The 25973-nt window shown below is 57.4% G+C and overlaps 6 protein-coding genes across 6 annotated transcripts; 2 read left to right on the top strand and 4 right to left on the bottom strand.

Moving 5' to 3' along the window:
* Positions 1-231: 231 nt before the first annotated feature.
* Positions 232-6568, bottom strand: BCV69DRAFT_275444 (hypothetical protein; the record flags this gene model as incomplete). The annotated part of the gene is made up of 8 exons (XM_025491077.1): positions 232-392; positions 912-930; positions 1002-1061; positions 1230-1283; positions 1396-1493; positions 1629-1708; positions 1777-1900; positions 2038-6568. The coding sequence occupies 8 exons, from the start codon at positions 6566-6568 to the stop codon at positions 232-234; spliced, it is 5127 nt and encodes a 1708-aa protein (XP_025351269.1).
* A 2100-nt stretch (positions 6569-8668) lies between these two features.
* On the top strand, positions 8669-10381 carry BCV69DRAFT_243288 (acetyl-CoA synthetase-like protein; the record flags this gene model as incomplete). Its single annotated transcript, XM_025490060.1, has 1 exon — positions 8669-10381. A coding segment is annotated over one exon (1713 nt), but the record flags the coding sequence as incomplete, so codon positions are not given.
* A 5535-nt stretch (positions 10382-15916) lies between these two features.
* BCV69DRAFT_280008 (WD40 repeat-like protein) lies at positions 15917-19335 on the bottom strand. Its single transcript, XM_025491454.1, has 3 exons — positions 17258-19335; positions 17087-17171; positions 15917-17007 (listed from the first exon to the last, which is right to left on the bottom strand). Exons 1-3 carry the CDS (start codon positions 19218-19220, stop codon positions 16056-16058), a joined length of 3000 nt encoding a protein of 999 aa, XP_025351267.1. The 5' UTR covers positions 19221-19335; the 3' UTR covers positions 15917-16055.
* Positions 19336-19905: 570 nt separating this feature from the next.
* BCV69DRAFT_280007 (N-terminal nucleophile aminohydrolase) lies at positions 19906-20807 on the bottom strand. Its single transcript, XM_025491453.1, has one exon. It carries the CDS (start codon positions 20724-20726, stop codon positions 20058-20060), a length of 669 nt encoding a protein of 222 aa, XP_025351266.1. The 5' UTR covers positions 20727-20807; the 3' UTR covers positions 19906-20057.
* A 235-nt stretch (positions 20808-21042) lies between these two features.
* BCV69DRAFT_280006 (hypothetical protein) lies at positions 21043-22270 on the top strand. Its single transcript, XM_025491452.1, has 2 exons — positions 21043-21338; positions 21441-22270. The coding sequence occupies exons 1-2, from the start codon at positions 21072-21074 to the stop codon at positions 21960-21962; spliced, it is 789 nt and encodes a 262-aa protein (XP_025351265.1). The 5' UTR covers positions 21043-21071; the 3' UTR covers positions 21963-22270.
* Positions 22271-24225: 1955 nt separating this feature from the next.
* On the bottom strand, positions 24226-25787 carry BCV69DRAFT_280003 (putative ARC35-subunit of the Arp2/3 complex). The gene is made up of 3 exons (XM_025491451.1): positions 25478-25787; positions 24962-25375; positions 24226-24876 (listed from the first exon to the last, which is right to left on the bottom strand). The coding sequence occupies exons 1-3, from the start codon at positions 25773-25775 to the stop codon at positions 24644-24646; spliced, it is 945 nt and encodes a 314-aa protein (XP_025351264.1). The 5' UTR covers positions 25776-25787; the 3' UTR covers positions 24226-24643.
* Positions 25788-25973: the final 186 nt, after the last annotated feature.

The following is a 25973-nucleotide window of genomic DNA, read 5'->3' as shown; positions in this document are numbered from 1 at the left end:
GAGGAGTAAGGTGATAGGTATACCCAGAAGGCGGCACGGCGATGCGGCAAGACGCCTAATAGATTAGACGGCTCGGGAGGAAATGGGCTGGCGCTACAAGCCTCGAGTGGCGTGAGAGAGTTTGCTCAAAAGGCGAGAAGTCTTCGCCGCTAAGGAAGTAAGTTGGCCGAGTAGTAGTAGGAACGGATACGCCGATGGCTAAACCTTGTTTCTTCTTCGCAAGAGCTTGGGCTAGAAGAGGCGGCTGGGTGGGTGGGGAGGGACGATGGTGCGCCTTGTGTACGAGCAGTGGTTCGCGGTAGCGGTATCGATGGCGGAGATGGTGTTGACGACGATGATGACGATGACGATGAAGAGAAGTGACGAGGAGTGGTAGAGGACGCGGATCAGGGCTACGGGTGGTGGTGGTGGTGGTCAGCGTAGGCTCGGGCAAGGGGGGGGGGGGAGAAGGGCGAGGGCAGGGCGGGGGGGGCGGAGAGGCAGACAGGCAGACGGGGCACGCCAGGCCAAGTCGCCCGCACACAGAGGGGAGCGCGGCGTGTCTCACTTTGGCGGGCGCGCGAGTTTTCCAAAGCGGCAGCCGAGGCGGCAGAGGCTGTCGGCGTAGGACCCAGGCATGCAGGCCAGCCAGACGGACAGGCGGACAGAGGCACCACGCAGGCGCGCAGCGTAAAGGCGTCCCTGGGGGGGGGCATGGCCGGGGCGCGCGCAGACTGCTCTGGTGCCTACGCCGTTTTCCGTGGTGTGGCTGCATGCGCCAGGTGCTTGCGTCTGAGATTGCCACTGGCACGTCACTGCTCCAGTGCCCCGGCCCCGAGATCGCTTGCAGGCAGCGGAATCCTCAGTGGCACCCGCTTATTTGCTCGGCCCTCGTCCCCCCTGACGCCACCCACTTCCCTCTCACTGCTCACCGGCCTTGCCCTCGTCCCACTGTAAGACACGGCCATGAACCATCGCGGTTATTTACGCGAGCAACAGCACCACAACAGTATCCCGCTCACCATCGCTGAAGCAAGCACCCACTCGCCTAGTCCCTCTCTCTTGTGTCCTGCTTCCAGAGTCTATTTTCACGACACAAACACCCGCAGAGAGAGACACACAGACACCCAAGCAAACAGATGCACCTGTTCCCTCTATTCTACCATCGGGTCCGTGGGGCGAAAGAGAACGGAACGTAAGCAACCAGAATTGAAAAGTTTGCCGATCCTGCGTCATGCTCCACAACTCACGTTTGCTCCGAGCTCCATGGGAACAAAGAAGGCTAGGGAGCGGAGAGCGGAAATCTAGGGTCAACGTAATGATGGTAGTAGCGAGGGGGAGGGGAATCGAAGGATGAAGGCGAAGGTTTCAGACCACCAGTGCGAGATCCCCTCCGCCTCTCGCTTGCTCTCTCACACGCTCGATCGCACTCTTAGGAGGCGATGTCGCAGTTCGCGTGTTACTAAGACTTCGCGAGGGGCTCGATGGTACCGAGACCTCGCAAGGGGCCTTCCCTGAAGATGTTCAAGAATCTCGCCAGGGGCAGACGCATAGAAGGACGTTGAAACCTAACCCCTCGCCTCTCCTTGCTGTGAAGATGTTCCATTTCAGCCCAGCGCAAATGGAAGCGCACTTCTGATCGGTCGGACCTGAGATGAGATGAGGTGAGACCTTCCCCGTGAAGATTGCTGTTTCAGTCCGCGGCTGATGGAAGCGCAGTTGCAACAGCCTGGGAAAAAACGAAAACAAAAATCGAAATGGAAGCAAAGAATGGAGCGATCTAGAAAGAAGGCGAACCTAGCCCTTGGCCCCTGCTTCTGCACCAGTCCACACACCTCACCGACGATGGAAGTCTTAGGGGGCGGAGAATTGGTAGATGTTGGCGAGATAGGGCTTCTGGCCAAGTGGCTCGAGCGTACATCTGTAGCACAAGGCAGATTCAGTCGTGGGGTGCAGGCAGAATAAACAAATCATTATGTGGGGGTACTTTTGGCACTGGGTTCTGGAACCAGTGTGTAGATGTGCTATACTCGCTGCCCTAATCAAATCACGTGCCACCAGCCCTTGCTTGAGCCTCGTTGAGCCGCTTCTCCCTCTCCATGTAGGTAGCCCTCGACTTGCGAATGTCCTCCAGAGTAATTCCAGCACTCTCGCACAAGCGCCTGAACAGGCCCGTCGCACCCTTCGGAGCCGCCTCATCACCCTCCTGCGCCTGCGCCTGCTTCTCCTCTCCGGAACCGGCAGTGGAAGTGAAACCAGCACCCTTGAGATAGAGAGCCTCCACTCCGTCCACCTCGGCCACACGACCCTGGTCCATGACGACGACAAGGTCGCTCCCGCCGACAATGGTATCCAATCGATGAGCGACGGTGATGAATGTACATCCTCGGAGCACCTCCTGCAACATGACTTGGATCTGACTATCCGTGTGCACATCTACCGAAGCCGTCGCCTCGTCCAGGATGACGATGCGCGATTGCTTCACCAGCGCGCGCGCAATGCTCACCAGGGAGCGCTGTCCCTGCGAGAGATTGGAACCGTCTGCTGAAATCTCCATGTCCAGGTGCAATGGACGACTGACGTTCTTGCTCTGTGACTCCCCCTTGCCTTCGGCTCCAGCTCCAGCTGGGGCAGTTTCGGTGTCTTGAGAAGGCGGTGCCGTGACCGGCATGTCTTTGATCGTGGCAGCAGATTTGGCAGCAGGCGCAGAGTCCGCTGTTCCTTCGTTCTCTGCGATGGTCCTGCTGTCCGTACTTTGACTCTCGTAACTCGTAGAACCCTCACCGTCTCCAACAAGCCTAGCTTGCTTCATCGCTCGCCAAAGGTCTACATCGTCGTGCTCCTGAAAGGGGTCGAGATTGTATCGCAGCGTGCCCGCGAAGAGGACCGCATCCTGCGAAATGACGGAGATCTTGCGTCGGAGCAAGTTCAGGCCGATGGTAGAGATGTCGACGCCGTCGATCGAGACGCTGCCTGATGTCGGCTCCATGAGACGGAGCAGAGCGGAAAGGAGTGTCGATTTGCCAGCGCCGGTCCTACCAACCACACCAATACGCTGTCCTGGCTTGATGTCCAGTTCCACTTGACGCAAAGCAGGTGGCAGCTCCGGCCTGTGAGAGGCAGTGAGCGCATTGAACTTCACCCTGCCTTCTTGCGGCCAATGGCTCTTCTCGAGCTCCTTGTCGCCTTCGAGATCATGACCCGCCTCCTGCGGCAGCTCCCTCGTGTAGTGCAGTAAGCGCTCAATGGAGTTCATGTTGTTCTCGATCTCGGCCGACTGACGGATCATCTGCCCAAAGACGGACTGCACCGTGACCATGTACGACAAGACGACTCCGCCGCTGGAAGAGGAAATGGTACCTCGCAGACCGACCACTAGAAAGGCCACGGCAAGGCAGAGGACGGCTCCCATGAAGTCGAGGCGCAGGTTCATCCAGCGCTGGCAGGCGATTGAGAGCCAATATGCACGATTCTCCGAATCGATGCGCCTGGCATTGTCCTCTTGGAAACTCGCCAAGGCGCCATAAGCTCGCACTGTACTAATGCCAGTCAAAGACTCCGAGAAGTGCTCATAGATCTTGGACCGCAGAACATTGTTCAGTCGCCTGAGCTCTCTTGCAGCTGGCCGGTAGTACATACCGACCCAGACGTAGAGAATCACCACCACTGCCGCAATGGCTAGGAAGTACGGGAGGATGATAGTGACTAGGATCACAGAACCAAGGGCCTGCACTGTCGTGGAGATGAAGAGACGCAGTGTCTCACCAACCACGTTGTCTACAGCATCGATGTCCTTGGAGAAGCGGTGAGTGATACGTCCTTGCGGAGTTGTGTCGAAGAAGGAAAGTGGTGCGTAGAGGACAGTCTTGCTTGCCCGAGCATGGAGGTGGAAAGACGTATAGTAGGCAAACAGAGCAAAAGAGGCGCTCATGCAGAAGAGTCCGACAGATTGACCGATACCTAGAGCAGCATACACGCCCATGTAGACTCCTGTCGAGAGCTGCGGAAACTGATCGCTCTCCCACCAGCTGAGCCAAAGAGGGCTGAGAATGGTCGCTACTTGATACATGACGATTGATAGCACGAAGAGAGGCGCGGTGAGAGGCGCATTGCCAAGAAGGATGTAGTCGAGGTATGTCCTCCAGGTGACTGAGCCCAAGAGACGTTCCTCCTTCTGCATCAGCTCTCGTGGCTGCTTGGCAGGAGACGTAGAATCTTGCGGAGCAGGCTGCGCAGTCTTGCTTTCTTCGGTAGCTGCAGACGGCACTGACGGCGCAGGGTTGCCCTGCTGTTCCGTCGCCTCATTGAGCTCCTGGGCCTGCTCTTGCTCCTCTTCGCTTTGCTTCAAGCCGGTCTTCATGAGCTTAGCAAATGGGCCGTCCAGGGCCATAAGCTCCTTGTACCCGCCTTGCTCCCTGATGGAGCCTGACTCTAGATAGACGACGTGATCCGCGTGGCGAACAAAAGCCAATGCGTGGGTGACCAACACATGTGTGATAGCTGGCCTCCCTTGGTTGCTCTTCCTGGTTCGGTCGGTCTCGTCGAGAATGACATTCTTGAAGACTTCAGCGCCGACGTGGGCGTCCAATGCGGAAAAGCAGTCATCGAGGAAGCGAAGGGGCCTTTCTTCTCCCGAGTAGACAGCCCGAGCCAGCGAGATTCGCTGCTTTTGACCTCCAGAAAGACTGACGCCCTTCTCTCCGACAACCGTCATATCGCCATCGACCAACATGGCAAAATCGCTGGCAAGGCAGCACTTACGGATAGTATCCTGGTATCGTGATTCATCGAATGGCCGACCGAAGACGATATTTTCGCGCACTGTGGCGCTGAGAAGCCATGCTGATTGTGGGCAATACGCCACGTCCCCGCCCAGACGTAGATCACCTGGGCCTCCCGGCGAGACCTCTTGCATATCACCCAGGAGAGCCCTGAGCAGCGAAGATTTTCCAGAACCAACGCCGCCCACTACGACCACCAGGGAGCCCCTCCGAACAGTCAGCTCGTCAATCTGCAGACGCACGTTGGAGGGCAGCCCCTTGGCCTTCTCGGAGCCATCGGCTGAGACAGGGAAATCCACGGTGTCATCGTGATGTAAAAAAGCTGCGTCTCTCACTTTCACCGCCTCGACCATTTCATGGTCAATGGGCGGGTCGGGACCTCGCAACTCAGCCTGCATGAATTCGCTGAGGCGCTCCAATGCGGCACCGGCATCTGCGATAGCGCTGAGGCACACGGGCAGCAGCTGGAGCGGTGTCCGGAGAAGCAGGAAGAAGGTGAGAGAAGAGAAGATGACTCCCGAGTCAAGGTCGTTACCGACCCCGACGTAGCAAACGAAGCTAACGACTGCTGCCAGCGTAGGGATAGTGAAAGAGACTGCAGTGTTGAGCGAGCGCAGAAGTAATCGCTTTCTCAGAATTGACATTTCTGAAGCTCGGAAGTTGCCAATCTTGCTCAGCATAGGGGATTCCCACGCGTACGTCTTGATGAGTCGGATACTGGCCACGGTCTCGACGACGGCCTTGATTCTAGCGTCTGTGAAAGGCATCGAGCGTTTCCTGAGAGCGAAAAGCTTCTTGACCATGACATTCTGCAGCGGATACATGACTGCCACCAGGGCAAAGCCAGGCAGAGCGCTGTAGCTCAACGAATAGATCATGAGACCTAGACAGACGGCAATCTGTACCATGCTTGTCCAGGCCATGTGAAAGTAGCCACAGCAGAAGTCGATCCGGCTGGCGTCTGCTGAGATGAGCGACATCATCTTCTCTACACCAAGTCCAGTGAGCCTAGCCCTTTCGCTGAGCTTGGTGCCTCGAAGGTAGACAGTATGGATCAGGGCAGCGCGCAGAGCGATGCCGGTCGAATACGAGCGGTAAAAGCCATGTACATTGCCGAAGACAGACAAGGTGAGAAGAACGAAGAGGCCTGCGGAGAGGCCAAAACCCCTCTTCTGGGCGTACGATCCTTCCTCTGAGAGGGTATCGATGATGGACCGTACCAGGAGCGGAGAGGTGATGAGGGCTAAATCACCCGTGAGTTTCATCAGCCCGCCGACCCAAAACCACGAGAAGATGACGTCGTTGAGGGACCACATCAAAGATGGCTTCACTTCATCGTCTTCCAGCTTTGATGCCTTCTTGAAATTGACAAGGCGCATCAAGTGCGAGCCGATTGACCGCCGCTTCTTGTACGGTTGACTCTTCCGCTTGGCCGTCTCTGCTTGTGCGATGGCGCTGCGCCTGCTCCATGCTTCCTCAAGTCGTTGCGAGTATTCCTTTGCGCTGCGATGCGAAGGCATCGCATATAGCTCTTCGGCGTTCAGAGGGCGCGTATAGCCGATCCTGAGGACGCGATGCAGCCAGGAGAAGGTGGCCAAGGAGTACCAGTTGGCCTCCATCTCCGGAAATGGAGGAAGCTGCGACGTGGACGCTGCAGATGGGCCATCCTGCTTCTCCGACACAGGTGTGGGCTCGCAGACAGGGTCATCGATGGGCTTGGTACCGACGAAGGGCACCTTGCGGTACCACTTTCTCACTGGGTATCGATCGGGCGAGTCTCCAGGACCAGCCTGAGCGAAGGTAGCCATCGCTCTGGATGGGCAGAAACAAGTGTTGTAAAGGACAGACGAGGAGGATGTTGGTCAGACGTCGGTAAGAACGAGCAAAGAGTGTGAGGATGAGTAGTGGTGGCGATGGGTCACAGAAGGTGACGCTGGCCGGCGGCAAGCACGGCAACCTATGCTTACTCGAGGACGGAGTGAGGACTCATCGAGTAGCGAAAGGAAGGACAGGACAGAGGTTGCTGAGGACTTCTTCGTGCATCACCGCACGGGTCATGACGGAAGTGCTCGCATAAGGGAGGGACGAGGGCAGCTGCCATGAGCTGCCTGGGTGTCGCTTCGGGGGGAAGTGCGTCAGCGGAAGTGTGACAGGAGCAAGAAAAATCCAGGAAAGGGCGACGTGGGGACTCGATGGTACCGATTCGAATTGGAAAATGCAGCACTGCGTCAGGGGATCTGAGACCCCGACTGCCTCCTCTGCGCCAAGTGCAGTGGGCCAGAAAAATCTCCCTGCCGCCGCCGGCGCGGTCCGGAGAAGCGAGTCGCCGGAAACACGGCACATCGGCAGAGGCAGACCAAGTATCACACTTAATCTGATTAAAAGGAACAGTGGAGGCACATGCCCACAGCGTCCCTCCCGGAATTAGAGACAGCAAAGGCAGCCTCGCCCCCTTGCCGCAACAGTGGTAGCCAACAATAGCAAGCGCTGCGCAGTTTTCTTACACGTTGAGCGGTACCTTCTTGCCAGCGTGTCTTTGCCGATCCGGTTGCCGCCAGCCTCTCGATGGTTGCTTCCTCCATCAGAGGCTGCTGCCGCTGACTTGATCAGACTTCGGCCTGGAGGAGTTCCGTCCTCGGGCGAAAAGCACCAGGGGCAAATTGGCTGGGCTGCCGTGCCTGCACCTCGGCCGTTGCGTGGATCCGTCGGCGATTAGCGGAGATCGAATTCGCTCGGAAGACTTCCACTTTCCCCGCCGCTTCTCCGGTGAAAGGTGAGGGCTGACGCACCTGCCCATCCCCCTTGACAGGACGAGGACCCTGTGGGCCTCAATGAGCTGACAGGTCGGAAAGGGAGAAAGACATCTTTTGGACCTCGCTCACATCATCGTACTATATCATCAAGGAGTGAGCTCAGATGCTCCTTGCGAAGCGGCTACTCGAGCAGATCTGATGTCTTGTGAGAGATTCGAGAAGCTCTGCGGTCTCCGCCATGCGGCAAAACGGTCCACGGAAAGCAACGATGCAGAGAATGCCCAGGAGCAGTACTGGCAGCCTCTCTTAGCTCGCCACGCTCCACGCTGTACCGCGTGGTCCCTGCCCGATCTGAGCAATGCCCGGAGCAACAACAGCAATGAGCTTGCGGGAGGATGTTCGGTCGAGAGACGAGTTCTGGCTGACCGCCAAGCTTTAGAAGGTCTGGCCCGTACCTACGAACTTCCTTCACCGGCAGTAATACTTCAGGCAGCTCTCGGCTGTCTATTCGCAGACTACCTGGAGCAAGGGACTGTTCTGATTGGAGCCAAGCTTTCAGAGCAAACGCAAGCCAATGGCCACCCAGACGGCCGCTCTTCCTCTCCTTTCCTTACATTGCCTTTGTTTATCGACGCTGGCCGGCCCACAAAAGATGAGCGAGAAGCTGGCGCAGGACCACATGGGGATCGTTCCGTATCCGCATTGCTTCAGGACCTTGCAGGGCAATGGAAGGCTCTCACTCGTCCCGCGCTGCGACAGATCTCCGATGAGGATCTCCGCAAAGGACTAGATTGGTCGAGAGAGCAGCCCCTGTACCCGGCCCTGTTCTCGGTGCACGACGACAATGACCTCGCTGGACAAAACTTTCGTGCCACACACAATTCAGAGAATACTACTCAAGTCCCCATGAGCCTCCGAGCCTTCATCGACAAGACCGGAACTCTCACGAAATTTGAGGTATCAGCTGCCAAGAGCTTCATGTCTCATTCGCAGCTGGATCAGTTCGCCAATCAGCTCACTGAGCAGCTCGAGATGCTGGTGCAGGCCGGCTGTTCTGCAAAAGGCGCGGACTTACCCTTGGCTAGCCTCACCGCCTCTCGCACCCAAGGCCTCTCTCTGCTTTCAGTTCACGGCCCTAAGTATCTGCACGAAAGCATGTCAACATCTTCCATCCGGCATCCCTGTCACTGGGTTCGGCATTACGCGCAAATCTTTCCCGACCGAGCAGCAGTTGAGCAGCTAGTCGGCTCTTTTCCCGATGATGACAATGAAACAGAGGTTCAAACTCGCAGTTGGACGTACTCTCAGCTAGAAACAATATCGGACAATCTCGCGGAGCTCCTGCTGGATCGGTTGCCATCCGAAAGCTCCTCCTCTCCGCCCGCAGTTGCTCTCTGTATGGGTCGGACTCTTGAAGCCTTCGCCTGCATCCTGGCCAGTATGAAGGCTGGGTGCCTCTACCTTCCTATCGCCGAGGATCTGCCACCTCAGCGCAAGAAAGAGCTCGTGTCTGACGCAAGGGCCGCTGCTGTCTTTGCTTCATCAGGCCTAGCGGATACTTTCAAAGAACAGAACGCTGCAGGAGATTCCCCTCATCCGACTCTTATCGTTATTGATGACCTTCCTGCCGGTATGGCAAACACACGCAACGACCCTCTCACCCTGCCGCCCGCTAGCAAGACGGGCTACCTCTTGTTCACCTCCGGCTCTACTGGCAAACCCAAGGGAGTCTCCGTCTCTGGCGCGAACCTATCCTCCTTTGTGGATGGCTATGCTGCCATCTTGACTTCGAGATCGCCACGTTCGATGAGGCTCACCGACAATGGCGGAGGACGCTATCTCAATTCGTCCTCGCGAGCCTTCGACCCACATATCTCACAAATGTTTACAGCGTGGAGAATGGGTTACGCCGCTGTGACAGGTGAGCGGAGTTTACTTCTAGAAGACATGATCCGGACGGTGAACTTGCTGGAAATCACTCACATGGGTGGGCTACCATCTCTAGTAGAGCAAGCAGGTATGACACCAGAGCAAGTGCCTTCGCTTGCTCTTCTGGGCGTAGGTGGAGAGAAGATCACCCCTTTCATCCTTGATGAGTGGGCATCTCATTGTGGCGGGGAGGACGGCCGGACGGTGATCAATCTGTATGGTCCCACGGAGGTGACCATCGGATGTACAGCTGCCGTCATCTCCCCTTCCTCTACACCGGGGAACATCGGCTATCCCATCGGCAACACGACGGCGTTGGTGCTACTCCCTGGCTCCGACACTCTGGCGTGGAAAGGTCAGGCTGGAGAGCTCTGCTTCGCTGGTGACCTGGTAGCTCACGGCGGCTACATAGGCGAGAATGCGCCCAAAGGCGGTTTCGCGACCGTTCCCAAACGACTCATCGATCCGCAAGCCCCGCAAGACCAGTCGCTCAAAATCTATCGCACAGGCGATGTCGTGCAGATGCTCGCTGATGGCAGTCTTGCTTTCCTTGGGCGAGCCGATGAGCAGATCAAGATCAGGGGTCAGCGTTTGGAGCTCGGTGAAGTCAATGTCGCTGTGCGTACGGCCGCTGCTGAAGCACGTGAACAGGTATTGTCGGCGCAAAACGCACTTACTGTGTATGTCAAACATCCGGCCCTACCATCTGCCCGGCTGTTCAGCCTGGTCGAGTGTGGGGGGCAAAGCGACTCTCAGCTGGCTTTGCTTGAAGACAGTGATACAAGGGAGGCCATCTCTTCAACGCTCAAAAGCAAGCTGCCGAGCTTCATGGTGCCCACTGTCGTCCTTGTTGAGCGTCTACCAAAATTGGCATCGGGCAAGGTAGACGGCAAGAAGATCAAGCAAGCCTTGATGGACGCACCCATAGATGAACTCCTCTCGGAGAGCCGCAGCCCTGCTGCAGGTGTAGTGGGGGAAAAAGCGCGCACTTCTCTCACGCCTTTAGAGGCCGAGATACTCGCAGTAATATGCGCTTTGTCTGGTTCTGAGGCTCAAGAAGCGTCCAAGTGGGCGCGACCCTCGACGAGCATCTTCGAACTCGGTCTCGACAGTCTTTCTGTTCTCGGCTTACCCGCCCGTCTACGTGGACCGCCGATCGAAATCACTGCTACTGTGGGGGAGATTCGAAAGTCAGACACCCTCGAGGCATTGGCCAAACTCAAAGACAGCAAGAAGCCAAGAGAAGAAGGTCACGACAGTGCAGAAGCATACGACCCCCAAGCTTTCGACTCTGCGACTCGAGAAAGTCTTGCATCTGTGTTGAACGCGGAGCACCTAGCAGAGATCGAATGGTTCAGACCTGCCCTGCCGCTACAGGAGTCGTTGTTGGCGCTGTCCAGTCTAGCTCGGCAGCGCTCAGAAGGCGTTTCAGACTTGCCATATGTGGATCATCTCACCATTGCTCCTCGAGAAGGCGTCACACCACAGGAAGTTGTCGAGCGGTGGCGGAACGTCGTCAAGTTTGAGCCAGTATTGAGGACGTGTTTCGTAGAGACTCCGTCAGGCGTCACTGTCCAATCAATCTTGCGACCGGAGGCCCTGCAGCTGGCAGATCTGATCAAGGAAGGTGAGGTCAACGACCCCCATCATACTGCTACAGATATCGTAGTCCACGCCGCTTCCTGTCCTCCCTTCCGGGTCTCGGTCTCGCCGTCTACAGGCGTTGCCCACATCGCCATCCATCACTCCATCTACGATGGGCACACAATGCCACTGCTGCTGCGAGACGTATACGGAGCAGCCTGTGGCCAGCAACGCCCCGTCAACAATCCTTACGATAACACTGTCTTGTCTTTCGCCGCTCGATGCCGAGGACCTCATGCAAAGGCTTTCTGGACGCAGTATTTTGATGGCTATGTAGCACCACAGCTTCCACTTACCGCCCGGACCAGAGGTCAAGAGTGTGGAGCAGGTAGAATCAAGCTATCTTGGGACGAGCACAGTGCTGCAAGGCTGCGAAAGATTGCCCGGAGCCCGCCCTACGGTACCACGCTATCTGGACTCTTTCAATCCTGCCTGGCCTTGATCTTGGCTAGGACTACGTCTGGTTCTGATGTGGTGATTGGGCATGTTGTCAATGGCCGTTCGGCTGGCGATATGGAAGGCTCGAGCGATAGCAGGCTGCCGACAGTTGCAACCGTACCCGTTCGACATCAGCTACGCTCTTCTGATGTCCAGAGTCCTTCACTAGCGACGATCGTGCGGGCTGCCAAAGCCTCTTCTGCTTCTACAATGGACTGGCAGCACACGTCCCTTCGCCTCATACAGAATGCGCTTGGACGCGGTGGGCTATTCGAGGTGCTGTATGCCTACAACGGAAAGAGCGACTCGGCAGATGGGCAGAAGGATGACAGGCCCTGGCACGCCATACAAGACGAAGGCGATGATTCAGACCCGCGCATTGACTATCCTCTCGTGCTGGAAGTGAACGAAGTCGGCGACGGCCTGGCAGCTAATGTGGCGTACTCTAGAAAGAACATCAGTGCAGTCGAAGCGGAGAGCATCGCGGCGCAACTTCCTCTGCTTCTGACCCTCGCGGAGGAGACGCCTGACTCCACCCTTGAAGACCTAGGAGTACCTGAGGGAGTCGTTGATCCATCCCACTCCAGGACGCCGTACCGTCCAGATCGTGATCTCAGCGACGATGAGCGCAAAGCACTGGACGTTCTCCTTGCCATTGTTAAGGATGTGAACCGCGACGAGGTGACACCGTACACCAGCTTCTACCGTGTGGGCCTGGACTCCATTGTTGCTATTCGCTACTCGAGAGAATTGAGAAAATCTGGCTTCAAAGGGGTCGATGCAGCGAAGATTGTGGAGAGTGGTACTCTGTCCAAGCTTTGTGGTACTGATGGAGCGGATAACGAATCTGCGGACTGCGAGAAGCCAGCCACCGTGGACGGCGGAGCGTCAAACCATACGCAGATGAACGGCAAGTACGAAGGCGACCACTCCCAAGGGCAGGATCCTGACAAAATGAAGGTCCCAGATTACTCTCACTTCTTTCAACCTTTGATGCCCGAAGATGCGTTCGAAGCTGCTTACGAGTGCACCCCGCTGCAAGCCGGGATGTTGACCGTTTCGCAAGGCTCTACTCAGTCTGCGTATCGCCAAGCCCACCGCTTGCAGCTTCGCGAAGGCGTAGACCTGCAACGTCTGAAGAAGGCATGGGAGCAAGTTGTCTCCAGCCTCGATGTACTACGCACCACCTTTCACCTCGATGAAGCTCATGATAAAGCACAGTGGGTCGGTATCGTCCACCGCCATGTCCCTTTGCGGTGGCGAGATACAGAGCTGGATGCGGCCGATGGTCAGCCTGGGTCTTTCGAGAGCGGTCCCCCAGTCGCAGTCGAAGTCGATTCGCGGACCTTTCTCGCCACCTTTCACCTGCACCACGCCCTCTACGACGGTGCATCCCTCCCGCTGATCTTCTCCCAGCTACGGAAACAGTACCGCCGCACCCCCCCTGCGGCTTCATCGACGCCGTTCCATATTGCTGCGACAGAAATCAGCGCTAGTCGGGAGGCTCACGAAGTGTACTGGGCTTCGTCGCTACGCAAGTACTCCTACGCGCCTCTTGTGCAAACCCAGGGTAAAGGCACAGTCAGTCGTCGATGGAGAGCGTCTTCTCAAATCGGCTGGTCCATTACTGCCGCCTGCCGCTCCCTCGGTGTGACACCGCACGCCATTTGCGTCTTTGCTTACGCCAAGGTGCTCGCTACGACCATACTACGCTGCCGCGACGTTGCCTTTGGTCATGTCTTGGATGGCAGAGGCCGACAAGTCCTCGAAGGGGATCTTGATGACAAGGCAATACCTATCGTTGGCCCGCTATTCAACACCGTCGCTCGTCGGGTCACATTTCAGAACTTGCTCGAGACGAACCAAGATGCTGTACAACGCGTTCAGTCGTCTATCGATGAAGGGATGGCGCGACAATCAGCTTCTCTAGGGGAGGTCGTCAAACAGTGGCGTGCGAGCCAGGAGAATAGCGGCGCTGCTCTGACAACTCGGCTCTTCGACTGTCTTTTCGTATTTCATAAGATCCCGGCTTCGCAACCAAATGCAGAAGACGAAAAGCTGTGGGACGTATCGCTCCACGGTCAGGGAGAGGATGATCTCGACACGGGCGAGGACGAGTACGAATTGAATGTGAGCTTCGTCGAGCAAACCGACGGGCGTTTAGACATCTATGCAAACGCCTCAAATGCGGCTGTTGCAGGCTCTTCGCAACTGAAAAATGTAGTAGAGGAGATTGCACAATCTTTGCAAGATGCTCTGACGCATCCGGAGGCGATCCTTGCGACTCGACCCGAACGCTTCTATGCACTCCCACTGACAAGCACGCCAGCTTCTGACACTCAGGCCGGCAAGGGCGGTACTCGCACCGATCTGACAGCGGATGAGGCAAGCTTCTGCGATGTCCTCTCGAAGGTGATATCCAAGATCAGCAAGCCAGACTGGCGGCGCCCATCAACAAATGTCGTCGAAGTCGGCATCGACTCGATCACTGCCATTCGTCTTGCTAGTGAATGCAGAAAGCATGGCGGCGTCCTGAGGGCAGTCAATGTGCTCACCATCCTTCGCGCCCAGACGGTAGAAGGTATTGTCAATGCAGCTACGGAAAAAGGTGCGAATCTATCCCTTTCGGGCACGGCAGATGTCAATGGGTCTATGTCCTCTCGTGACCTCGAAGACACGAAGACCCAGGCAGCCAAGCATCTTTCGAATGGAGGTCCGATACAGCTGGAGGATATCGAAGACGTCTGTGACATACTCCCAGGGCAAGCTCACAATCTAGATAATTGGTTCGCAACAGGGAAGCGCTTCTGGGAAGCACCTTGGGTATACTCCGTCGAGGATCAGACAGTATCCGCTGCACGCCTTCGAATCGCTTGGCAGAAGTTGCGCGAGCGTCATGCTATCTTGAGAAGCACATTCGTTGCGCTACCGCAACATGGCGTGACGAAAGATCGGGTTGCGCAGGTGACGCTCAAGCGCTCGTCCCCTGTTCTGAAGGACTTGAATTGGTCCGTCAGGTCAGTAAGCTCAGATGCGGAAGTCGTTGCGGCGACTTCGGCTGTGGTCGACCATTTCACGGCCAACCCATCGAGTCTTTTCCTTCCCGACGCTCATTTGACCCTCATCAAAGGCCCAGCAAATTCCGCCATTGTCATCGTGCTAATTCACGCCATGTATGATGCGGTCAGCATGCCTATGATGATTCGGGAACTCCGAGAACTGTACGACGATGACTCGAGCGCAGCATTACAGAGTGCTATCGATTTCGCTCCTATGGCACGGCGCATTGCGTCTCATCGATCACTCAGAGACGAGAAGAAGTGGTGGACCTCCCAGCTTGCCTCTGCAAATTGCACCATCTTGGGCAAGGGAGGCCATCGCGGAAGCGCTACCGCTCTTGGTCGACAGGTCTTCTGCCATCTACCGACGGCTGTTGCGGGGCTCTCTGCGCTGGAAGAGCGTGTGGCTAAGCATGTGGGACAAGGAGTCAACCTTTCGCACGTCGTCATGCTCGCCTATGCTCGTCTGCTTGCTCGAAGATTGGGCGAGCAAATCAATGACAAAGGGCCAAGGTCAAAGGATGCCGACGGTATGCCCACCTTCGGCTTCTACACGGCCGCCCGGGCAGGCGTCGCAGACTACTGTCCCGAAGCCGCCAATGCACCTGTTCCTCTGCTGAACGTCCTGCCACTGAGCCTCCGAGTACCAGCGTCCTCATCCTCGGACAGTGCGATCGCCGAACAGCTCTTGACGATCAAGCAGCACCTCGTCGAGCGGACAGAGTGGGAGCAGTCGTCCCTGCGGGACGTAGTCGAGTGGTGCGGACGTGGGACGCCGCTCTTCGACTGTTTCCTCAACCTGCTCTGGCATGGAGGCGGGAACAATGGGCAAACGCAGATTCGAGCCGAAACTGAAGATGGAGCTACAGAGGCTGACGAGGAGATGACAAAGCGTCAGCGCCTGGGTCTGAAGCATATGAAGCTGCCTGCCGCGGCTGCCTACAATCGGTCAGACGTCGTGCACCCTCTATCAAAAGCGGCCGTCGAATCGGCCAACGGAGCAGGACCGAAAGACGCCACTGCCAAGCAGCCCACATCGACGCTCGGTATCGCCCACGATACGTCCTACCTCGCCGCCGAGAAGCTGTACGTTGATGTGCGCCGCAAAGCGGACGAGGATTCGCTTGGCTTCGGACTCAAGGCTGACGTGGGATTCTTTTCGGGGGAGTGCGAAGACGTCGACGGGGCGCAGCGCGGGGTGGAAACGATTGCGCACGAGCTGGCTAGGGAGGTGCAGAGGATTTGCGACGAGCTGTGAGCAGGCATTGCAGTCGATTATGCGGTCGGCAATTCGCTGCAGGTTACTGCGACAGTAAAGCGGAAGAAACATCTACTTGTAGAAGGAGGACGGAAACAGTAACGCATAGAAGCATGAAATCTCTATATTCGAAAGCATGGCACATGTTGCCCAATTCGATCGTCGCGCTGTGGCTACTATACATCGTGTAACTTCGGATTGTCGCTTCGCCTGCTCAACCAAGCCCAGCAGAAGCCGTGTTCTGCATGCTGTAGCTCTGCAGCGCCCCAGCGCCCCCCATCTGCGGGCTCTGCGGCGGGGCAGGTCCCGTGGAGAGGGTCCTGGTGAGCCCGCCCCTCATGCTTCCCCACCCTTTGCTCAACAGCCCCGCCGCGCCCTTTCCAGAAGCCTTGCCAGCGCCTGCGTCCCGCTTGGCGGCCGCCTGCTGCAGCTCCTCCTCTGTCTGCTGCAAGACCAGCGGCCGTTTGCCCCTAGGTCGCTCCCAGGATGTGGTGACGCCATTGTCGTGGAGCACGATAAATCCCTTTGGCGAAAAGCGAATGGCAGCCAAAGGCGATGTCGAAGTGGTGACCATGATGTTCGTCGTGGTGGAGAGGAGGCTGGCAGAAAGCTGATGCGTCGCAATCGGCTGCAGCGTAGGGATGGCCGAGCGGGAGGGGGCAGGGTGGTAGATGTCAAAGGGGTCGTGCGTCTCCTCGCCATCCGCGCCGGCGGCGCTGCTGGTCGGTGCTTCGTTGCCGATGCTGTTGCTGTTGCCGGGTCGCTGTTGCTTTTGTGAGTAAGACCCTAGATGGATCGAGGAGGGTCGCTTGCCATCTGCGCCTGCTCCTCCGCCGGTGGCTTTGATCCTGCCTAGACTTCTACCGCCAGCAAAATCCCAGAGGCACACCTTGCCATCCTCGCCTACACTGCCAAAGCGGTACGTCCGGTCTCCTTCTCTCCATCGATAGGGGTCGAAGGCTACCCCTCTGACCCAAGAGGAGTGGCCCACGCATCGGGCTAGGAGACGCGAGGGGGTAGGCTGTGAGACGCCGTGAGCAGTCGTCGGCCGCGGTTGATAGAGGGACACAAGATCATCGCAGGAGGTCGTCAGGAGATAACGACCGTCCGTGGAGAACGAGAGAGACAAGAATGATCCGAAGTATGAAGAGTGAGAGGCGACCAGTCTGTAAGGGAAAGGCAGGCGGGTCAGCCATGAATTCGGGAGAGGCTCTCTCACATCCGAGCCGCTGTCAGTAGACTCACGCCTCGGATGACAAATCGATGATTCTTAGCAGCGAGTCCTCGCTGACGACAGCTATGCAACCCAAGTCCGGCGAAATGGCAAAGTCTGCAAGCGAACAAGGACATGGAGGACCAGAAACAGTTAGCCAGAAGTTCGGGGGGCAGTTTCATTCGCTTCGCCGCATCACTCACCATTGATCTTGCTTCTCGAGACCCTCCAATGCGTCACTGGATTCTTGTCCCACTTCGGAGCTTGCTGAGTCGTGTGTTTTGCTCCTCCAGCGGGCGCGACCTGCTCCTCTTCTCCAGGCAGGTGGGTCTCTTCCCTCTTCGGCGAGAGCAGACCTGCAGCCGTTTGTGTAGCCCCGCTATCGTATGAGCTGTATCCTTCCCCAGCGTAGTTGAGCCCGGCCGAGGATGCGCCATTGATCAACGCCTCGCTCTCGTGTGAGCCAGGCTGATGAACGAGGCCAGGTCGACTGACGATGATGTTGCGCCGCGGATCCCAGTCCACTACGCTCGCCGTAGAGGAACGCCGACCCGGGGTGTTGCCTTTGAGTCTCCAAAGACGAGGCGCCCAGCCTTTGCCGGCTTCTGCGTCTTCCCTCTCCCGGTCCCAAATCAGCATGCATCCGTCTACGTGGGCGCTGACGAAGAGTCCTTCACCGCCGCCCCCTGCGCCGGCTCCACCTGCCCCGCTCGCTCCTCCTCCACCGCTGCCACTCGCTCCAGTAGCGAATTGGGAAATCGATGGCAGCCACCGCACCTTGGTCACGCCGCTGTCCGTGCAGCATCCACCCTTGTTGAAGCGCGAGTACTTGAGGGCCATCAGGTCTATCCAGATCAGGTCTCCAGTGGGAAAGCCGACGACCAAGTCGAGTGTTGTAGGGGAGCGGGTAAGCTGATTGAGGTCGTGTGAGGATGGAGGAGAGGAAAACAGGATTCGAAGGAGGACCGTTGGCTGTTGCGACTGGTCGTTGACATTTGTCGAGGGAGCCGCACCTCCAGCGGGGCTGGGCAGATGGGGTAGGAACCACAGGAGGGTCCGGCCTCGTTGCGTGATGTAGAAAGGCGGCTGATGATGATAGACCCTCGAGCCTTGCGCTTCATCTTCGTCTCCGTCATCCTGATTGCCATGACGAGCATTGTATGCCTTCTCCAACGAAGAAAGGATGTCCTTCAGATCGGGGTGGACCCACGTTCGGATGATGAAGCTCGAATTGGATTGCTTGACATTGTTCTTCGGCTTAGAAGCGTTCTTCGCAGCCTTGAAAGTAGATGTAGGACTAATCATCCCTCCGGAGGCTTCACCTCTCAGATCCAGGGCCGAGGTCAGATCGAAAGGATCTCTCCCATTGTTGCTCGGCAGGAAGCCGTAGGAAGTAAGAGCGCTCATTCCGATCATTCCTCCCGAACCTCCCATGGTAGAAGACGCAGGAGCATCGATTCCTTGAGACACCATCACGCCTTCGATGGGGGGATTGGGACCCCTGTATGCCGATGCCGTCGAGATCTCATTGGCATTGTTGATTCCAGTCGCAGCATTCGAAGCCTTGCGAAGCCTTCGCCCTCCACTAGCTGGTGTATTGGAGCCCGTACCTGAAGCATCTGTACCAGGATCCTTATTCTTGCGCCCGCCGACGACTCCAACGCCAGCAATGAGAGCGCCGGTGAAGTCGCTACTGCTACTCCCTGGCGGTCCCCACCGAATAGAGGCCGAGCTAAGACTGGGCTGGACGATGCAACCTAGCTCTTTCCGCCAGGATGGGGGCAGGAGGGAGGGAGCCAGTGTATTGTACGGAGGCAGAGAAGTGACGTTCGCAGCGTTGGCAGCAATTGCCGTTGAGCCTGAAGGACCCAGGCCGCTTGCGCTATTGGAAGGAGAGACGGCTGCTGCCCCGGAGGAAGACGGCGTGCCGAGCATGGCCGTAGCTCCCGCCCTACCAGGTCCAGCGTTTGTGGCGGCGCCTCCCGCACCTCCCGATGATGCAGCACTATCGTGAGAGCTGGAGGCAGTCGGCATGCTGGCGGGGACCATGGCGAGTGGGATATTGCCGCTGATGGGCAACTCAGCCAGCGGGAGGGTGATGGCAGCAGCTGTGTAAACGCCCTCGGGCGCTGCGAAGGAGCCCGGGGGGATGTTGGGCGCCGCCATCTCCTGCACAGGCGAAGAGAGAAACGGTGGTGATAGCAAGGAGAGACGGAGCTGTACTTTGGTCCTGAAATGAGGGGTAGGTGTGATCAGATCCCGAATGCTTGGGGCGGCGAGGTGAGCAGTGGTAGTCTATCTCCTCCCGAGGTGGAGCTGTGGGCCAACGGAACGCAGCCAAGGCGGAACTTCCGATCCGCGTTTCCGCCATTGCCATGCCTCGGCCCCGCACCATTACCATCGACGACCGACGAGGGTCAGCATCGCAGAGCAGAAGGGGGATTTCTCGGCCAGGCTGACAACGTTCGCAGAGAGAGCATCACAGAATCACTTAGGCTTATAAACCTCTTCTCCGCTGCGAACCGCAAAATGAGCCACAGCGTGAGTGTGTAATAGTTTTCTATCGAATTGACACAAGACCCGTCATAGACTTCTTGCTCGCCGTTCAACCTGGACGATGTCTACTCTTGCATCTGAACATCATCTCCACCTCCTGCTCCACTAGCGCCTGCAGAAGAGTCGCCAGCTGCCCCTGCCTCAGCTGCCGAAGGGGCATTCACATTAGTTGCGGCCCTGAGAGCCAGCACAGGAAGAGGATGGGCATTGGGTTAGCCGACCAAGTCGCGACTCAGACATTGCCTAGCCAACAGCGCTCACTCACTTCCTCGTTTCCATCTTGTCCAAGTAAGACCTCAGCTCGTCACCCTCTACCACACGGAACTTCTCGGGCTTCTCCAGTCCAGTCAGTGCACGCTCTGCTGGTGAGAGATCTGAACCTGGGCCCACGACTGCAATCGAGACTGTTTGAGGGTCAAGCTGAGAGATAGAACGGTGATAGACCTGTCAGAAAGCCCATATGGACACTTTGTGGAACACTCCTCTACTCCTGACACTCACCTCCTTGCCCTGTTGCAGCGTCTCCCTCAAGGCGTACAGTCCATGTAGTACGACCTTCTCCAGGTCCTCCTCATCTTTGTACTCATCTAGCCTCCTCTCCAAGTAGGTCTTCGCGCTCTGACTCCTTGCTCCCAGACTCATTGCATGGTACTCGAAGCATGTTCCTACGGGCGAGAACTCGTAGAGATGAGGGCCCAGTCCGTCGTGTCCGATGATGAGGAAGCCCACTCCATATGGGCGACGTCCGGCTTCAATCGTGTTGAGCTGGGCTCGATCTGCCAGTGAGCCTGCAATGCGAGACAGGGGTAGAGGACGAGCATAGACGATCCGGCTGCTGAGGGCCAGCTGCCTCATATAGTTGCTTAGCACTCTAGCATCATTTGTCAATCCTGCAAATCCGATGCCGAGGTGAGAGTCAATGGAGAGGAGTTTCTGCTGGTGCGAGGCAAGCTCGGATGGAGCACGCTTCAAAGCTACTAGAACTGCGTGCTTCTTTGAGCGAAGGCCAACAACTGCGCTTCCTTGCTTTACGGCTTCGAGTGCGTATTCGACTTGGTGGAGGCGACCCTGTGGTGAGATGACGGTAGCGTCTGAGTCGTAAGAATTGCGGAACATGGCTGCACGAAGGCTGCAGGAAGGAAGTGTTGGGGAAGAAGTCCTCCTCTGAGCTGCGGTGGTGGGATGAGGTGGATTAGGGGATGACCAGAAGGATGCTGATGGCTGGAGGATGACTTGCCCGAGGAGCGTGGCCAAAGCGTCGTCAGTGCTTCCTGTGGGTGTGAGCGTGGTGGGCGGCCCTGCCTCTGCCTCGCGCGCGCCTCGGCTCCGCATCGGCCTGGCAGGTGCAGCCAGCCATGCGGGCCTAGGCTGCACTCAACTCTACCCGCTGGAAGCTCTCCTTCCCCCGCATTCCACCTTCCTGCCTTCCTTCCTATCGTGCTCCTTGTCCCTATATCCATAATGCGAGTGCTAGCAACCCTCCTCGTCGCCATTGCAGCCGTCGCGCCAGCCGCCGTGGCGCAGTCTGCCGACACGCCAGAGCTGAGGATCACCACGACCTTCCCGTCCAACCCGCTCTCCCTGGTCAAGAATGGTCAGGCCAACCGGGTGGTGTTCAACATCCAAAACCCACCGTCTCAGGATCGGGTATTGAGCTTGACTGGTATCACAGGCGCATGGCTGAACAACAAGAAGGCCGATGGCGAGAGAGGAAGGGTCATCCGGAATGTGAGCAGCCCGGATACGGAAGTGGAAGCAGCTACGATGCCAGATCAGCTCTGACCACGTCCTTACATTTCCTTTGCGCTTGCTACTCTTGTTCTGCAACAGATGACCGTCACACCGTACAAGTCTCTCTCCCTCCGCACAGTAGGTGGCAGGCCACTGGAAGTTCCGTTCGATTTCTACCCTGAATTCAAGCCTCAGACCATGGGCATCGACTTCTACCTCAAGGTCCTGGATGGCCAGACGCAGAAGACTCACACCATTCAGGCGTACCAGGGAAGCGTCACGGTCATTGAGCCTCCCAAGAACTGGCTCGACCCGCAACTCTGGAGCCTCTACCTCCTTGGCCTCGCCATCCTTGGCGGCGCAGCGTACTACGCTGCCTCCATCTTTGCGCCTGGACTCGTCGGCGCGTCTGCTACCAAGGGTGCCAAGGGCAAGTCGGCTTCGGGGACTGGTAGGTCGGGCGCTGCACCCGCACTCAGTGGCGCCGTCTCCTCGACGGGCGCCAGTGTGAGCGCAAAGGGCTACGATGAGGATTGGATTCCCGAGCACCACCTGAAGAAGAGCAAGGCTGGAGATGATGGCAGGAAGAGCCCTGTCGGAGGCGCCAGGAAGAGGAAGTGAGCTGAGGGAAGACAAGTTAGTGGGCTGTGGTCACAGTGCGGTGTGGTACGCGTGGCAAAGTTAGGGGTGGGCAGGCCAGATGCTAATTGTCGAGAGGCTGCAAGCAAGCATATCAGTTGGGGCCAACAAAAGAAAAGGAACGGAGAGCGATGGTCTTTGCAGCGGCCAGAGTAGGACAGTTTTGCAATCAAAGCTGTGTTATGCATCATCTGCTGCTCTGGACCGCGCTACCCGTCAAAGAAGCATGCTCCTTGCTGTATTATGGACACCACACCTGCCATCGCTGCCTCGCTCTCTTTGTGGTGGGCACCTCCCTGTTTCCGTTCCGACCAAAAGCGGAAAGGAGATTTTGAGTGACTTCCGATTTCCTTGCGAGCACGTCCTCCTGCTAACCTTCGCTGTCTTTGCCTGTTCCATTCGGCGCAGTCGTACGACGCCTGGGCCTCGCCGATGGCTCACTTCTACCCACATTGCGCCCATCTCGTCAGCTTGACCCTCTCGCAGTCCTCGTCGATCAAGTCGCTCATCTCCTCGCACTGTCCGCCGCCTGAGTATACCATCTCCGACCAGAAGCGCTACCTTGCAACGGTCATCAATACCCTGGCATGGCGGGAGCCATTGGAGGCCGTCATCAAGGCCTCTGCTATATGGGATGAAGGTAGAGGTGGTCTCGGTAAAGAAATCAAACGTGTGTTGGGTCAGACCTGGCGACGCTACCTTGAAGAGGACAACAAAGAGCGCGAGGCCGGAAAGCGGAGGAAGACTCCCCTCCCGGCCAAGGATGGCCAGAGCCTCAAGGACCGCAACGATCAGTACCTGCGCTTCCTTCTACTCGTTCTGGTACATGATGTACTCGTCTCTCCAGCCAAGCGTCTGTCGACCTCGCCGAGCTGGCCGCCCTCCAAGCTACTCGCCAGTATGCGGCCACGTCTGCAAGCCGAGCTTGTCAAGCTTCAGATCCAGCGGGGGAAGCAAAAGGTGCAGGAGCTGAGGATCGACTGGACGCAGGAAGGGGAAGATGGCGTAGTCGGTCAAAGCGAAGGCCGTTGGAAGAAAGGTCGATGGGTGAGAGTGAATACCAGGAAGACGGATCTGGCTACTGTCCTTACGTGGCTGGAGAAGCGAGGCTACACCGCTTCTTCAGGCGAGTCCATACCTCGAAGTCCTGCCCAAAAGAGCAGCTCTTCGCAAGATAGGCGGTACATCCTGCCGGGTACCGTCCATCCTCCGGACCTGATACTATTTCCCCTTGGGGCTACTTCGGAGCTTGCTAGCTCAGATCTGTACAAAAGCGGTGATATCATCTTACAGGACGCTGCCTCCTGCTGGCCAGCCTGGCTGCTATTAGGTGGTATGACTCGGAGTAGCGCAAGAAAGGCCCTGCATGTTCTCGACGCCACAGCTTCGCCGGGCAACAAGACCTCGCATCTCTCTGCCATACTCTCCCAATTGTCAAAGTCTGCAAGTCAATGCACGCTGACAGCCTTGGAAAGGGATGGTCGACGCTACAAGACACTCATTTCTCAGCTGACCCGAGCGGGTTGTTTGTCTTCGTCTTCCGGCTCATCTTCTCGTGGACCTGGACAAGTACAGGCATTTCAGGCCGACTTTCTTTCTCTAGATCCGGTGGAGGACCCGAGGGTGAACAAGGCTACGCACCTGCTACTGGATCCGAGCTGCAGCGGCAGTGGCATCACCGGTCGTCTAGATTGGCTCACCGCCGACAAAGCAACTTCAGCTGCAACGACATCTACGAATTCTCTTCAGGAGGAGCAAGAGGACGATGACGACGGTGAAGACGCCGTCGGGGAAGGCGAAGCCGGAGCCTCGACCTCGGGTAAAACTAGGCTGGAACGGCTCGCGGACATGCAGTTCAAGATGATCGAGCACGCCTTCAGATTCCCCTTGCTCAAGCGCTTCGTCTATTCGACGTGCTCTGTGCACCGCATCGAAGACGAAGAAGTCGTGTTTCGCGCCCTGGCCTCGCCCTTGGCCTCGGATCCAAAGGGCAGGTGGAAATGGGCGCTTGCTCCGAGGTCTGAGTGCCTCCCCGATTGGCCCTGGCGGGGCGAGTCCAGTCCCAAGTCGTCGTCTTCAGAGGCGGAGGAAGACCCGACATTACTGGACTGCATGCTGCGTGCATACCCTTTCAGCAAGATTGACGACGAGGGCGAAGGAGGCGTCCACATCAAGAGGACCAACGGCTTTTTCGCTGCCTCTTTTGTCAAGGTCTTTATCAGCAATGATGGCGAGGCATCAGGTATCGGACAGGAGCTGCAGGACAGCGAGATGGCACGGGAGGGCGAGAAGCGCAAGAGAGACGATGGGGAGGAAGAAGGGCAGGAGGAGGGAGCTGGAACGGGTGAGGTAGATGGGGCTCCTGCTTTGACGCTGAGTGCCGAGGAGCGCCGAAAACGAAAGAAGCGCGAGGCGAAGAAGAGGGCAAAGAAGCGAGCGAAGGGTAGGGTGCCAGGATCGATGGAGGGTGAAGGGGGCGGTGATGCGGTGCCACAGGTGCACGAGGGGAGCAAAGCAAGCGACGATGAATGGCTTGGCTGCGATGATTGAGTGAGGTCAGGAGGATCAGGGTAGTCGCGCAAGAGGACGCCTTCTACCAAGTACAGAGCTTCTCTTGATATGCATGACATTAGAGGAATCTCCCGCCACTCTAATCCAAAACACTACACTGTCCTCTTGAATGTCCTTCCCGTAGCCGTCTTCCTCTCCTTTTCGACATTCTCAGGCTTTGCCCTGTTGAGCACCTTTAGGAAACTGGCGACGTTGCCCCTCATCCTAGTGTGCATCCAGACTTTGGAACACTTGATGTGGAAGTGGAGGAAAGTCCTGAAGAGCTGCAGACGGGAGATTGTGGCTGCCATTGTCTCTGAGCTGGAGAAGTGGCGAGGGAAGAGAACTGTAAATTATGAATGGGGCAGCAGCGATGGTCAGTTGGCCGCTTGAAGCATTGCGAGGTGAGCTCTGATCGGCAGGCTGCTTACCAAAGGTCACGTAGCCCACATCCTCTCCCCTACTCAGGCCGGGTATACTGCGAATCTCCAGTGGCGGCTCGCGGTTGGAGTAGAGGACTTGTGGGGCATTCTGAATACTCGGCTGTCTCCTGGCATCTACAAATTCTTGCAGAAAGACTCTACCAAAGATCTTGTCCGTCTCCTCCTTGAAGATGGTAGAGAAGACGACGGTGACTCGATCTGCTCCTGGGACAATGTAGATTGCCTCGTCATCGCGGTAGGAGATGGTCATGATATCTGTGGCTCCAGAGGCAGCTTGTGCTGCTGAGGGGTCCTCTGCGCTAGATTCTAGGGATTTCTGTAGGGCAAAGGCTCGCTCGAAGGGAGCGGCCATGGCGTGACGCTTAAGGAGGGAGAGGGACTGGACTAGCGCAGCACGAGACTCTGAGGAAGCGAGGAAACAGCAAGAGTGGTACGCCAATCAATCAGCCGACATTTGGGGACGGACGCGCCGCTGTGGCAGCTTAGATGTCATTGGTCGCTCACCTGCATCTTGTGGGAGACTTGCATAGTCGATCTCCAAGCTGACCGAGTATCCTTCCCTGGGCTGGGGCAGGAGGTAGCTGCCGTACTCTCGCTTGAGCACATCCATTGCGCCCGCCTGTTCGAGATCCCTCCAACACTTGATGCCCATCGACAGGGACACGGGCCCCGCCTTGGATGATTCGAGGTAGTAGTGGACATCGTCAAAGTCGGTGAAGGTCTGGTCCACCGGTCCGGGCTCTGCGAACTTGGCGGTGAGGGTGGCCTGGATGAGGGCATTCTCGTCTTCTAGAAGGATCATGATGGTGAGCTGGTGAGGGTGTAGAAGGGTATATGAATGCCTGGTAAGCAGTCGAGGCTGCAAGGTGCAAGTGGATGGTGGCCTGGTCTACCGCTCCCCCGCCAGCTCGCACGGGGCCGATGGGGCGCAGGCAGGCGCAGGCGGGCAAGGACAAGGCAGGGCACAGGCACAGGCAGCGGGCGGCGCGTCGGAGCGGAG

The sequence above is a fragment of the Pseudomicrostroma glucosiphilum genome, assembly GCF_003144135.1.
Source record: "Pseudomicrostroma glucosiphilum strain MCA 4718 unplaced genomic scaffold BCV69scaffold_1, whole genome shotgun sequence".
NCBI lineage: Eukaryota > Fungi > Basidiomycota > Exobasidiomycetes > Microstromatales > Microstromataceae > Microstroma > Microstroma glucosiphilum.
Note: the sequence above shows the minus strand (reverse complement) of the source record. Positions and strands in the feature narration are given on the sequence as shown.

Coding starts and splice junctions, on each gene's coding strand:
- BCV69DRAFT_280006 (XM_025491452.1), top strand. CDS start 21,072: ATGCGAGTGCTAGCAACCCTCCTCGTCGCCATTGCAGCCGTCGCGCCA. Junction 21,339..21,440: donor GAGGAAGGGTCATCCGGAAT/GTGAGCAGCCCG, acceptor GTTCTGCAACAG/ATGACCGTCACACCGTACAA.
- BCV69DRAFT_280003 (XM_025491451.1), bottom strand. CDS start 25,775: ATGATCCTTCTAGAAGACGAGAATGCCCTCATCCAGGCCACCCTCACC. Junction 25,376..25,477: donor AAGTCTCCCACAAGATGCAG/GTGAGCGACCAA, acceptor TCGCTTCCTCAG/AGTCTCGTGCTGCGCTAGTC. Junction 24,877..24,961: donor TGTGGGCTACGTGACCTTTG/GTAAGCAGCCTG, acceptor CATAATTTACAG/TTCTCTTCCCTCGCCACTTC.
- BCV69DRAFT_280008 (XM_025491454.1), bottom strand. CDS start 19,220: ATGGCGGCGCCCAACATCCCCCCGGGCTCCTTCGCAGCGCCCGAGGGC. Junction 17,172..17,257: donor CTCGAGAAGCAAGATCAATG/GTGAGTGATGCG, acceptor GTTCGCTTGCAG/ACTTTGCCATTTCGCCGGAC. Junction 17,008..17,086: donor ATCGATTTGTCATCCGAGGC/GTGAGTCTACTG, acceptor TTTCCCTTACAG/ACTGGTCGCCTCTCACTCTT.
- BCV69DRAFT_280007 (XM_025491453.1), bottom strand. CDS start 20,726: ATGTTCCGCAATTCTTACGACTCAGACGCTACCGTCATCTCACCACAG.